Source organism: Zeugodacus cucurbitae, chromosome 5, assembly GCF_028554725.1.
Source record: "Zeugodacus cucurbitae isolate PBARC_wt_2022May chromosome 5, idZeuCucr1.2, whole genome shotgun sequence".
In the NCBI taxonomy this organism is placed as follows: domain Eukaryota; kingdom Metazoa; phylum Arthropoda; class Insecta; order Diptera; family Tephritidae; genus Zeugodacus; species Zeugodacus cucurbitae.
In genome coordinates this window covers 589,407-604,475 of record NC_071670.1, presented here as the reverse complement: position 1 = coordinate 604,475, position 15,069 = coordinate 589,407, and the positions used below count along the sequence as shown (strand labels likewise).

At 36.4% G+C, this 15,069-nt stretch overlaps 1 protein-coding gene across 26 annotated transcripts in view; it reads left to right on the top strand.

Moving 5' to 3' along the window:
- Nucleotides 1–15,069, top strand: part of LOC105212689 (basement membrane-specific heparan sulfate proteoglycan core protein) — a 134,914-nt gene that overhangs the window by 55,778 nt on the left and 64,067 nt on the right. The window contains exon 2 of one of the 26 annotated variants that reach the window (XM_054231697.1): nucleotides 8,945–9,366. The exons of the other annotated variants lie outside the window; for them this stretch is intronic. Coding sequence (XP_054087672.1) covers nucleotides 9,159–9,366 — 208 coding nt within the window. The 5' untranslated portion in view covers nucleotides 8,945–9,158. The remainder of the gene's footprint in view (nucleotides 1–8,944; nucleotides 9,367–15,069) is intronic. 26 annotated transcript variants of the gene reach the window in all.

Genomic DNA, 15,069 nt, shown 5'->3' with positions numbered 1-15,069 from the left:
CAGAGAACATTAAGCGCTTGACAAATAATAAATGAAACCGTTGCATTGTCTTTAAGTGCGACGAAAGGCGAATTTGAATTTAACGTCTTCTGCCAAGCGCGCCTCAGTGACAGTCGGAGCTGTTGCACTCAAGTGTTGCAAGTGGACCTGCCCACAGGATGCTGCAAGTGTTTGTGTGCTTCATTATACAGTTGTACATGCGAAGGAATGTGTGTGTGTGAGTGTGTGGCAACTGCGACAGATTAAAACTAAAATACAATTGAAATAATTTGACCAATTGGGCGTGCTGTTGTGTGAGCGGATAGTTGCCTTAAATGCAGCTCATTTATAAATCGTCACTCAATTTAGAGTTCTTTTGCAAATTTATGTGCTGTGTGCGCTACTAATTTGAATGTCCTCTGTGCTGCAACAATGCTCAATTTTCACTTTATAATGGAATTTTTTTGGCCTATTTTGGGTGTAAAAGCTTAATTTTTGAAAATTCTGATTTTAAATGTATTAAATTTAAACTTAATGAGGTTTTTAGAAAGCGTTTAAAGTGTTTTTAAACCAATAAGTTTTTCAATTAAAAGCCCAACAACACTTTCGATACACTGTGAAAATATATTATGGATTTAGTAACAAGCAATTCCTTTAATTTTTTATTACAAAAACAAAAAAATAGGAATAATTATTTCTCTTTTCGATAAAAAAAAATATTTTATATAATTATTTTTATAATTATTTATTTTCAATAAATTAATATCAAAAAAATCATAAAATAATTATTTTTGTTTTTAATGGAAAAAATTGATTTATAAAAATCAAATTTAAAAAAAGGGATCTAAGTATAAATTAATTACTTTTGTTTTTATATAAAAAATTATTAAAACTAAAATAAGATTTCAAAAAATTATTAAAAAAAAAATTAAATTTCGAAACAATATTAAAAAAAATATGCAATTAATATTTAGTTTTAAAACAATTAATTTTCAAAAAAAAATTAAAAATACTTAAATTTCAAAATTCAATTAATTTTTATAATAAATAAAATAAATGCTTACATTTTTTTTTTTTTTTTGTTGAACGTTTGACCATACTTTGGCTAAAAAAACTTGATTTCGAATCATAAACGACTCCAAAATATATATTTTACTCGATTTCGGCTTAAATTTCATTTTAAAAAAATTTTGAAATATTTAAAAAGTATTGCAACAAAAATTGCCGATCATTTTAGACTTTAATTTTTTCAATATTCACATTTTACTTAAGTACTTTTTCTGTATGGGTTTTCTTCAAATGTTTCTATCATTATTTATGGGCTGCTAGTTTTGTAAACTCCAATAGTTCTGAAAAAGTTGAACCCTTTCGAAAACTAGTCAAATTCATATTACGTATTAAGCATTCTCCATGTGCTATTCTAATGCCTGCAGTCCAAAGACATTGAAATGCCATTTCCACCATTTAATATGAGCTTAAATTTTATTGTGAAACTCACTGTCCTTTTACATTTCCACCATACCTTTGAGTACCTGAAATTTCGAATACGTTTAAACACGCTGCGCTCATAAACACCGAAAATATCGCAGACATTTATTTATCTCCCTCAATAATATGTCTTTCCTCAATGTCTTCGCACACAAACGCAACAAATGCTGTCATTAATCCGTCCATAATCGTGAAATTGAACAGCAAACACATTTGCTACATTTTAGAAAACATTTTTCAAGTCATTTCAATTCCAAAAACAACGCCAACACACCCACAAATACATCCAAGCACCCAGCTCAGCCCACCGGTCCATCAACGCCATGATCACTTCACAGTTTAGCGCTTTGACGCTAAAATCATAAAGTGACAACTTCAGTGGCGGCGCGCTAATAGTTGTGGCAGCTGTAAAAAGGGTGCCACAAAATCGAATTTATAGCATGCCGCAAATGAACGCCAATCCAACGCCTAATCAAAAATCGCAGGGAATTGATGACATTGATGCGCTCAGGCGTTCAAATTCACACTTGCTCGTTAAGCGCACAGCCACGCTGCCGCCACCGTTGTTGCAAGCATACTCATTTCATTAAAAAAGAAAACATTTTTTTTTTAATTCTTCGGCGCATTTAGCACATTTGAATGCTAGATTTATGTTTATTTGTGTGGCATAAATAAGCTTCTGCAACGCTGTGACTCCCCTCTATATTTACTTATTTGTAGCATATGAAGAGCAACGCTGGCGTTGTTTTATTTTGAGATTCCATAATTTGTTTTTCAATTTCCAATAGACCGCGGATTTTTTAAATTTTTCTGTTGTAACGTTTATATAAAGTTGATTTCCCTGCCCCCCTCTCATTGCCAGTCAGGTATGAGAGAAGGCAGAGCGTATAAAATGTGGCTGCCATGGGTTGCACTAAATTTGTATGCACCAAATATTTTTGGAAATTTATGAAGTGCAACCATTATTTGATTTATTGCCAAGAAAATGTTATTTACGACTGCATTGCCGTTGTTGTTTCATGCTATGCATGTTTTTTGAAATTAGCAATTTCCTAATGATGATCAAATTTCTGGAACTTTACATTTCGAAAATTCGTCTAGGGGTAATTGAATTGAATATTTTCTTTTGATTTTATTTTTTATAAATTTCTTCCTTATTTAAAAAAAAATTAAAAACAATATTTTTAATATATTAAAAAATAAAAAAAATATATATCAAAAAGATTTTTTTTTTCGAAAACTAAAAAAATATATATTTTCACTTAAAAAAATTTGAAATTTATTCTAAAATTAACTACAAAAATTCTCATTAGTCCAAATATTTTGTGATCTCTCCCCTCGTATTAAAATGACTATCTAGAGTGCGTCTGAAAGAATGCAGCATAAACCGTTAGAAATATGTGCACCGAAAAATGCGCCGCCATTAAAACGTGTTGAAGAACTAATTTCTTGGCTCAGCTGAGAAATGCAGGTGCATTTTGACTGAAATAGTATCTTCTTTTCTAAAATCGGCTTCTCAGCCCTTTCCAATAAATTTCAAATGCTCCGCCAACAAATCTAATTTAACCAACAGCTCGGGTTAATTACCCGTTTAGCGTGTCATTAATGAGATGCCATTAATCACTGTCGATTACTAATCAAATTATGCGCCTTCGAGCCAGCAAGCCCGTGTGTTGCACCTACACTTGCTTTGCCGCCGCAGCGAAATCACCGAAAAATCCCAAAAACAGATAATTTGTAAATCACAACCGAGTGCAGACGCATACGGTAGCTGGAAATTTCCTTTAAAACACATAAAATTAGACTTCAAACATGGGCGCGTGATCGCCGCGACATTGTTGCATGCTGCACAATAAATCTTGCTGCCGCGGCGAATGCGAGCGATCGAGGCGGTGGGCTGGTGACAGCAATGCCAGCCATTTGCTGCATGCGCTGCTGTAATATGCTGCCAAAAGCAATAAAAATTCATGCTGAGCGGCCAAAAATATCTAATGGGCGCGTTGCGCAGTGGCAGCAACACAAAGTGATCTTGACACTTGGCACTCGTGTGTGTGTGTTCGTGTGCTTGTAGCGCTTGCTAAGCAGTGACAGCATGCAACAACAGATAAATATGTAAATGTGGCAGGCAAACTATGCGACATTAAACGATGTGGCGAACAAGCGCTCATTGACGCTGCTGCTGCTCCCACTTTTCCAAAATGCTATGATGTTGGCATTTGTTGTAGTGGCGGCGCTTGTTGCATGTTGCAATTACCGATTGTGCAGCAATAAAGTGCCTGCTTGCTTAAAATGCTTATGGCAGCCGCTGATTGAGTCGTCTTCAACGATCGGCAATTTCTGACGATCTTTCAACAAGCCTTTGCATATGTTGCACGAAAAATGCCGCAATTTGCCGCCGATTATCGGTAAATAATTCACACAAATTTTGTCAATTTCTCAGCGATTTTTTCCACGCGTGAGAAATGTTCGTTATGCGGTGCATTTGCATAACACTGCTCCGCTGGGCGTGGCATAATGACAGTAAAAATACCAACCAAGCAATTTGGTTGAGTTCTTCTATGCTTTATTTACACCAGCGTATTGCATATTATTATCTCACACTCTTTCATTACCTCTGCTTCGTTATGCATTCTTCGGTTTCCCCTTCCGCTGTCATTTTCTGCTGACTGCAGCACTTCGTGGGTACAGCTGTTCGGCAACTCGGTTGATATTTTTGCACGAAATTGGAGCTGCACTGCCGTTGGTGTGTGAGAACAAGATCAGTGTTGTTGTAAAATGAGGAAATAATTGGAGAAATTATGAGCAGAGGTTTTCAAACATATGCTGAAGGGAAGTAGTGAGGTTAAATAGAGTTTCTGGGCTTCCTACCATTTGAACTCAACCGAATTTTGCAACCTTCTGAGTTCTGTTGTGCTTTGACAACAAAAAAATCTATATTGTACTCGCTGATCACTTGCCTTCAAAAATCTAAACGAATTTTATGTAGTCGTAAGCAAAAACAACAGCAACAATGAGATAATTAAAGCAGCTACTGCAATAAAGCCCGAATTTTACAAGGGTAACGTCATCCAACGCTCGCTGCTATCGCCAGCAATCGCTCGAGTGTGCTCAAGTTGCCAGTGTGGGTGTTGCATAGCCGGCCGGCTGCGCGACCCTGCATCACCGCCACAGGTGCACCCGCGAAACGCGAATACCTGCTCTAGTTGCTTTAGTTGCTCGCTGCGATCACATGTTCGCCGTGGCGCACATATTTACACGAATGTTTTGGCGAGCGGATGGACTACGTAAGCGCTGTAAACTGACTATCGCGCTGTTTTCGGCAGACATACACACACTCGCATTCTCGCATACAGGCGAATTTGTCAAATTGTCGCCAATAAATTCGCTTAGGCAGCCACATTTGCGCTCGGGTATTCGATTTCTGTGTACTTACATATGCAAATACAATCACCACTATTTCACCAGCCAGCCAGCAGCGCTGCAGCCAACCACCGGCAAAGCAAAGCGTATTTAATTGAGTTGTAATTTATTTATTTAAATTTATGCCACAAATGCACTTGAACTTGACTAGCCAAGCGATTTTTTGCACTAAAGTGCAAGCGAAAACATTCCCAAACGAATGCAGAGTACGAATTGTAGGCCTGAAATGAGGGGAGAGGGCGTACAATTTTTATTTAAAATTTAAAAAATTGTTTGAAAAATATTTTTCAAAATCACAGTTCTATAAATGCATAAATAAATATATGTACTTGCATATATATTATTTTTATATATCTATTCCAATTAGAACCACATTTGACCAAATTTCATTGCCTTTTACTTTCAACCCCAGATAATTAATGTCAAACATATGACATCATAATATGTGCGCTAATAATAAATACCGTTATTGCATAATATTCTACAATGAAATATGCGAATATAACGTTAGTCATATTTGAAAATTTTTTGGCAAAGCTTAGACAATTACCAATGCCAAGCAATGTGTGTGTCAGCGCTCGTGGCAGCCAAGTGCTTCCACTTAAGCATCGCAAAATTGCAATATTCTTTAAACTACTTAAAATACTTTGCATATACAATGCTCCGAAATCATCAATTATGTGCTGCTGCTAGTACAGAACCTCGGGCGAGCATTGCAGGAGGCCCCTTAGGAAAATATTGTAGGCGTTTTTGGCATATTGAAATCTTTTAAAGCTTAAATGGATCGAAATTCAGTTTGTGTGGCCGACCATTTCATTTCAAGTTTATTAAGACACAATTTTGGTTCAAGAAAGCTCTGGAAAAGCTCACGATTGGATGCAGTTCAGCTTGCGGGTGACCTTTAGCATTATTTGCGACAGTTTGATATTTCAGTCCAATATTAATTTAATTAAATAAGCTTAGTAAAATGCAATTTAAGTTCAAGAAAGCTCTGAATAATCGTTTAAAGCTTAAAGCTTAAATTGTTATAAATTCAGTTTCATATTTCAGTCCTATATGAAATTTAGTAAGCTTATTAAAACACATTTTTTCCCAAAAAAGCTCTGAAAAAACATCTAAAGCTTAAATGGCTTGGAAAGCTTTGAAAAAACTTTTAAAGATTAAATGGCTATTATTCAGTTCTGTATTTCTGTCCCATATCAATTGTTGTAAGTTTTTACTAAGCAATTTAGATTCAAGAAAGCGCGGAAAAAGCTCATGAGAGCAAGCAGATCACTCTGAGACTTCACTAACTACATATTGTGGCTTTAGATTGTGCTGTCGATGACCTAATATTTATGTAGAAATTTTCTTTTTATGCAAGAAAAGCTTGCGGCGCTCATTAGAATGTTTTCACTTTAACCTCACTAATCGTTTTGTAAAGAAGTATTGGCTTTGATGCTTCAATAGATACCTTTAGACTCAACTGGTAAGTTTTCTACACCGAGATCAATTGTTTTGCCCAGCTATTGATGCGTTTCTACAACCAAAAAAGGTACCGCTACAAGTCGCAGCTTTTCAAATTGTCTACGATTTTATTTTTTTAATATTTTTTTTTATTTAATGCACAACAAAACGTCGTTTTACCGGCTAGCCGCGGTACGCGCTGTTGTTGTTGCACTTGTAGTCGCTTGTAGCTGGCAAAATGCCTGCATTTTTAATTGAAACTAAAATTCCAATTACGCTTTCAAAATCTAAATGAAAAAAAAGTCACAAACTGCCACAAAGTAATGCATTATTCACCGCACAAAGATTCAAATATGTATATACGAGTATGCGAGTTAGAGACCAGCTGAGCCCCAACAGCTTCTGAGTGTTTGCAACAACTTACGCATAATTTATTTGTGCCAATAGCGAAATGCGCGTGTTGCAACGCGGCTTTTGAGTAGTTGAAAGGAAAACACACATTTTTTATTTTTCAAACGCTCCTCACACACACACACACATTGCAGTTCTTTAGAATTTTTGACGTCTGCTTTGCATTGGGAAGCGCGCTTTTAGGCGCGGCACACGGTTTTCTGTAATTCTCTGTAAACACTTTGCTCTGTTGCATGCATCCTAATGAGCATGTTGCAGCCGCTGTCGCTTTTTGTTGCATTTATGTGTTGCAGGTTGTTGGGTTGCCTCGATTTTTTGCTCGATTTCTTGTTTTTCATTCATTTGATGGTCTGTTAATGTGTTAACAAGTTATTCATTAAAATTAATGACGCGCGACTAACGTTAGTCTAAAGCGCCGTTAAGCGTTATAAAGCGCTATTGTGGCATTTACTGTTAGCTTATGCGGTGCATGTTGCAAGCACAAAGCGCTGCGATTTGAGCTCTGAGGTGCTCACAAGAGTGTTTGACACCAGTACTAAAAGTCGAAAATAAAAAAAAATATTTAAATTCTTAATTCTTAAATTTCGAAATTCAGAAATATTAATCTCGTTTCGCAATCCGAACTGCCGCGCTGACTGCTTGTATTCCACTCATTTGGCCATTCTTCATTCACTTTCAATTTTCCGATAATTATGCGCTTTTGACTGTTGCCGTAGTTATCAGGCCCGTCAAAAGAAAGAGCGCAAACACAACAACAACAGCAACAATTAAAAATCAAGCGAAAGCGAATCAGCATATTCCCACAAGTGCGTCGCGCACTTTTTTCGGCAGAATTTTTTCCATTCGGCAAAATTTGCATCTGAATGCGAAAATCTCAACAATATGCACGCGGCTGTGTGTCTTCTTTTCATTTATTGTTGTTGTTGTTGTGATTATTGCCGTCGCGATCTTTATAAAAATATTGTCATGTAAATGAGTGTTGCAAATGTCGCAATAAAACGAGCTGACGAACGCTCAACAACAACAATAACAATAATAGCATAATGGCTGGAAAAGAAAAGAAAGAAGCGTGTGGAGGTTGAGGGGCGGGAAGTGAATGAAAAGCAGAGGAGCAGCCAGCAGGAGGCAGTAAATGACAAGAGAAAACACATTAGAGTTGTGTTAATATGCTCAAAGGGGCATGCCACATACAACTCGGTGGCTTACTTGCCACACACAAACACATTCATATATATAATATATATATATATATATTTGTGAAGCGCGCAGCAACCTGCGAGACGCCTGTGTTCGCTGCTGCAACCGCAAATGACGCAAAAAGTCGCTATGTTATTGTTGTTGCTCGTGTTGTGTAAAACAAATGAGCAATTGAATGCAACAAAAAGAGTGGCTGAGAGATTGGGTGAATGGTTAAAGGACGGAATGCCGGAATGGCTCGATGGGTGACCGCTTGCGGTGAGACGCCCACAAATGTATTGCAATAAAAATTTTGTGCAAATTAAAATCAGAGCGCAGAGCGGTTAGTGGACCGGTTGGGGGTGAAGAAGACATATTTATTGGTAGACAAGCATATTTCTGTGTATGTGTGGTGCTCCTTTAGGTCGTATGTATGTGTGCGTACTTAATTTGACCAACTCGTTGACAGCAATTGATAGCGGAAACAAGTCAAAGGTCACACTCGTAACGGAAGTATCGAATTTGCCACAAATGTGTGGGTGTGCGTGTGTGGCAACAACACATCTGGTGATATGTGCGCACTGCTGCGACGTCCTCGAAGCATTTTCTCGCATTTAGCAAGCACTTAAGACTCACAGTCAACTGATTTTACATTCATTTATTCCACTCACAACTTGCCACATCCGTGGCATAAAATGTTCAAAGCAACATCATCAGCAACACTGACTGACCGCATGCGGTGAATTTTTATGAGCAACACGCCCTCGAAACGGACAACACCCACAAATATAAATGTTCAACATTTCGTTAAATACCAAAAAATGCGTGTCCTTGTGCGCATCCTGCCAGGATAATGAAGCATGCAACACATTAAAGGCTAAACTTGAGTGCAACCGCCGCATGAATATCTGCATTTTCTCGCAATTAATTATGAGCGGAAAATAATATAAATTTACACTGTCACCGCTTGGCAAACAACGCGCGCCCTTACGCTCTCTCTCTCTCCCTCTCTCTGTCTCTATAGCATCGTTAACATTTATGTGCTGCCATTGTGGCATTCATGTTGTGGCATTTAATGCTCGCGTTTTGAACGTGCCACAAAATTGAAGTGTTTAAAATAGCTACAACTACAATAAAAAACAACAAAAACCACAACAACGTGTTAATACTGCCTTCGCTGAGTACACGACGCATTTGCCGTTAGTTTCATAAGCAGTGCGAACCGGCCGTAATCGTAAATGGGGTGGCTACACCCCAACAACAACAACAACAACACCGATCCTGCCAGCAGCAGTTCATGCAATAGCATGACCGCGCCCACTAGAATGCAATCAACGCGGCTACGGCGGCGCCGCTTGCCACTGCGCTTGGTGTTGCTGCCGCTGCTGCTTGCGGCGCTATTCGACGCATTGCCCACCAGCGCTGCACGCGGCTACTCTTCTTATGGTAAGTACTATCCACACCCGCGCTCTCTATCCAGCCAGCCTTTTTACCCATCCTTTTTGCACTGTTTGTTTAAGCTGTTATATCGGCGATCATCTGTCTAAATCAATTGATGTGTGCTCATCAACCTTGGAACAGAATTGATGCGGCGCCAGCCACTCCCGCACATCACGCATGCGTGACGGTGTCTGTGTGCCCCAATGCTGTGGTTGCAATTGCAACATGCCTTCACTAAAATCAGCGCTCGCTTGTATTGCAAGCGTTTTAATTGCGCTACATTTTTTGTTTGTTTTTGTTTTTGTCGCGGTCGTAATTGTTGTTAGCGTTGTTGTTGCAACATAAATACGTGATTGCGGCAATAAATTTCAATCAAGTGTTGCTAGTGCAGCGCTATTTGTGGCGCTGCTAAAGCAACCGGCACAACAGTTTGATGCTGGAAAGCGGGATTTTGGACTGTTATTTCGCTGATTTGATTATTTCGTAACGCACTTTTTAAAATCTTTAATATTTTATTTTTAAATATTTTTTGGAAATTACTTTTTTGAAAATTATTATTTTTTTTAATTTTCTTTTAATTTCTTTATTTATTTTAAATTTGATTGTACTTAATTGTTTTTAATACTATAAATATTATAAGATATTTAATTTTTTTTTAATTTTCCTAAAACTTACACACTTTATATATTTAATACCTTTTCTAAATATTTTTTTTTTAATTTTCGTTAACAAATTTTTTATTTATTTCTGTTTTTGTCTAACATTTTTTTATTTTGATCAATTAAAATTAATATTTTTTGGTTTATTTTATTTTAATAATTTTTAAAATTATTTTTTTTTTAATTTGAATTTTTTTTAATTACTCAGTCCTTGCACGTTCTATTTAGATTTATCCACTTTTAATTTAATTCCAATTTGCTCCATTTTGCATTTATTAAACATTGAGAATATTTTCGATTTTAATTGCCAAACGCACAACTGTTGCATGCTACATGCACGTACGTGTTATAAAACAACAACAATTGTAAGAAAAACACAACAATCATCGATTTTAATGATTATTAATTACTTTGGCTCGCTGTTGCACTTGTTGCACGTACGAGGCGAGCGAACAATTAATAGTTGCAACATGTCACCATTGTAATTGACCGCAAAATGGCAAGGTTGTTGCCAAGCCAGAGCTTACAGCTGCATAACTTTTGCAAATTAAAAATTGTAATAAATAAATAAATAGAAAATTCCAAATTCGATTTTGTGCAATAATATTTTGCGTGCGTTAATTTGTTGCACAAACACTTTTTAAGTGAGATTAATGAGCGCGAAGTGTTCATGGATTGAATGTGAAATCAATAAATTCATTTAAAAAGCGCAATTCAATCACTTTGGAGGTTATGTTGCACTTGAAGACATGATTTTTGAAAAATATTTAAATATTTAACTAAAATTGCATAATTTCCTTCAATTTTAATACACACAAACGCATTTTATTAGCATATTCTACACCCCTTACTCCCTGCTACCGATGCGTCCACTCAAGCATCTTGCAACTGAGAGAAAAAAGCAAGTCCAACAACAACTGCTGCTGCTTGTGACAACTCTGTCATTGCCGACTCTTTCGCAGCGCCACAGTTCAGTTGCAGCTGCGGCGAACTCATTAACCGCAAATAACCGTTCGATTGTGGTGAATGCCACAAACAGCAAGGCAGCAGCTGTGGCGACCAACAAAAAGTGCATTACAATGTCACAACGGCAGCGAGCAGCAGGCAGCAGACCATTTGATTGCCACAGTTCAATTGCTTATTTGTTGTTGTTGTTGCTGCCTACTTTTCTACAATTATGCGGCTTTTATGGCTTTCTTTCTTTCGCATTGTTTATATGCGCAATCAAAGTGCCACAGAGTGTGACTTCTGCTTGTGACTTCTTGAACTGTTATTGTTGTTGTTGTTGTCAAGAGCAAACAAATCAGATGTTTAAATGTTATTGAAGCGATTTTAGTGCATTTAATTGCAACAAATGGCATTTTAAGTGTGTGCGCCCTTTTGTTTACAAACCAAATTTTGGCGGCCCTTAAAAGCATCACGAGCAGCGCTCCAAAGTGGCAGCAAGCATAAATGGCCGCCAATCGCGAGCACAACAAGCGGTGCAGCGGCGTAAACAGCTGGCATTGTTGTTGGTGTTGTTACAACACATATATGTATAATATATATTTTTTTGTTGTTTGGCGTTTCTTGTTGCACTTAAGTGCTTGTTAATTGTTTGTTTGCCCACCAACACCAACAACAACAACAACAAAAAGCAACATTCTAAGTATGTTTTGTTGTGCACTTTTGTGTTGCATTTTGTTTGTGTTGTTGTTGTTGTTGTGATCTTGAAGTGAAAATTAAGATGCAAGTGTGAATTAATTGGAGCGTTCATAATCACAAAACTTGCCACACAGCCACACAATGCAACTGCCAGCTGCGCTCAGCTCAACTCACACGGCTATAAATAAAGCAATATACATATATGTGTGTGTGTGTGTTCGGACAATGTGTGACATCTAAGTGCACACTGTGCCACATCTACAAAAGTAACCAACAATTAGCCCCATTTCTCGGCTACTTGTGGCAATCTGTACGCTCTCGATTCTATTAACTCGCTGATTTATGTATTTATTTAAAGCTTATGCTTTCAAAGCTCCATAAAACATATTGCATAAAAGCAAATAAAGTGACTGCAAATGTGAAAAAAGTATAAAAAATTCGGCAGATTTATTTGGGGCAATAAAACAAGTATTCATATGAAACTATGAGGCAATTGAATATATATCTACTACTTTTTCACATATTTAATGAAATTTAGTTTATAATGCTTAACAAACTCAAGAGCACACTTCAACTCAAGCTGTTTGGTAGTAAAAAAACACTTGAAACGCTATTGGTTGGTAATAATTGTGTGCTTTTGAGCATAAGCTTTTTAAAAAAGCAATGAAAGCTTTGAAGAGTCAAGAGATCACATTCCAAACTCTCATAAACGGTTTCAATTTGTTGATTTTCCTTTAAAGCTAATGAATATCGTGAAAAGTTTCGTTTTAGCACTTGAAAGATAAACTTTCATTTAAGCTTTCATTTGAGCTTTTTGTAGGGCGAGCTTTTGAAATATCTGCTATAAATATAACAAGTTTTGGCACATAAAATATAATAAGCTTAGCATTATCTAAACAGAGCTTTCACTAACTTTCTCTAGAAGTATGAAAGTTGTGCTTTATTTTAAGAAATATTGCAAAAACTGAAATTTGTTAGTTTCAATCTCACGCTTTCAAATACCTATAACTTCACGAGTTTTTGTAATATTGTCAAACAGCTTTTATCATTAGAAAGCTTAACGCTCGTAGTTACGAAAATGCTAACGATTTATAAAAGCTGTGATAAGAAAGTTTTTCGAAATATGCAGAAAGGTTTAACTTGAATAATTCAAACTGCTTTTCCTTAACTTTCATAACGCTTTCAGTGTTCAAGTTATAGGCATGAAATTTAGAGTAAAGCTTCCTGAAAGTTTTGGCGATCAAATGATTGAGCATTATAAATTTTTCAATTTATATTGGATTTGGGCTTACCAGAATAAATTTTGACCAATAATACGCTATAAATCAAGCTTAAGCCACATATTGTTAACTTCTATTGTCTGTGCTCTTCAGTAAGTTCTCTTTCTGTGTACAATTGTAGCTTTGTGAGTTAATGCGCGAGCTTTTTATGTCCAATGACACCCTTGACTTGGTTAAATTCCGCGTAAACTGATATCTCTTAGCATTACTACTCACTCTAACATATGTATGCTTTGTAGTACAATAATAGTGGTTAGTTTTAATATAAAAAAATTAAAAAATAGAAATAAAATAAAATAAAAAAATAATAAAATTAGAAAATTAGAAAATTATATAAAAAAGTTTCTAATAAAAATCATCAGTTAAAGCGTACTTGGCACTTCCTCCTTTCCCAACCTTCTAGCTATACTCTCATGCCTTCAAATGTGCACCTCTCCATTCTGACATTTGTTTGTGTGCTTTATTTACTCGCCTTGGTGTGGGTGCTTACCTTCGTTCGCTTTAGTTGAAGATCACTCAATATTTTCGCCAGGTTGCACATTTTGCACATCAGTTGCCAACTTCATTAACAAAGCGGACACTAATTGTGCCAGTTGTTGCTGCCGTTTTTTTGCTATTGTCGTACGTAATCTCATACATACATATATGTATTCCACATTTGAAAAATTCTTCCATGCTGCTTTGCATATTTTGTACACATTTGTAGACTCCATATTTGTTGTTGTTAGATGCATATCATCTTCGCGCGCAGCTGTTGGCCGCCAACTTTTACATTCTTCCAACTTCAGCGTGCTATGGTGGAGTAAAATATTTGAAAAATAAATAAATAGCAAAGCGAAGCGAGTAAAATGCAAACTCAACAAAGACGCTGCAAGACGCTCATACATACATATCTGCTGATAATGAGCGAGCTCGTTTATTTTTGTTTGTTTGGAGTTGACGCTGCCGTTGCTGCAACTGTGTAAAGCATAAAAACTGATGCTTAGAACAAGGAAAAAGTAGAAAAAATAAATTTTGAAAAGCGAAAAAATGCAAAAATTTGATATTAATAGCCACAAAACTACATAAACAGCAACAACAACAAAACCTATTACACTTTATTTCAGCAGCAATGCTCAGTGTAAGTTACAACAACACACATGCACAGCAAAATGGTCAGCGGCGACTGCGCTGAGAAAACGTCATTGGCAGTAGTTGGCGCTGTAGTGGTGTTCGGCTGCTGGGCGCGTGGCTGACATGAAGATGCCTATCGCCCTCGCCGCGCTGTGCCGCTGCGGCTGTCCTTGTGTTTAGTGACTTTTCTGCGTTGTCGCCGAGGAGCGTTGCGAAATTCGTGCGAAAATTGTTATCTCCTTCATTTCGCGCTCTTGTGCGCATTCACCTTGTTGTTGTTGTGTTCTATATATATATAAATGCAACTCTGTGTGTCACGCTTGCCTGCTTGCTGCGCTTCCTGCAACTGTCTGTATATACTCTCCACATTCTTTGTTTAAACTTGCTTTTGAACAATTCAAATTGGCCTTTTAGAAAATATCAGTTTTTGACCTTACAATTTTTAAGGTTAGTTAGTTGTTGTTTTAGCGGTATAGAAATGTTTTTCATAAAAATAAAATTAGTAACAGAATTCTATATCACTTGACCTCCGCTTACAGTAACGCTTGTTACTTTTGTAATTAACTGTTTTTTATATTTAAATAGTAGATATGTATGCCAAAGTAGCCTCCGCATTGTCCACAGTTAACAATTAAGATTTATATTTTTCTTTATTTAAATTATAACGGTAAGTCGCTTGATTGACAGCTGCACTGTTTCGTATGTAACGGAGAAGCTACATATTAAATTTAGCAGAGGTTTTAGCTGCTGAGGACCACACCTTTTGTTTTTCAATTAAGAAAAAAATATTTGAAGAATTTTTTTAATAAAATGAAAAAAATAAAAAAAAGTCCATTGTTACTCCAGTAAATGCTCTGGCCTCACTGCGTCTTTTGTTGTTGCTTAATGTGTAGCAATAGCAAGGTAAATTATATAATCTTACAACAACAATAATTATATTTCAGGAAGTATATTATATTTTCTAAGTCTTATAAAGAAATTCTAGATCTTCACTATTTCTTAACCATAGTAAT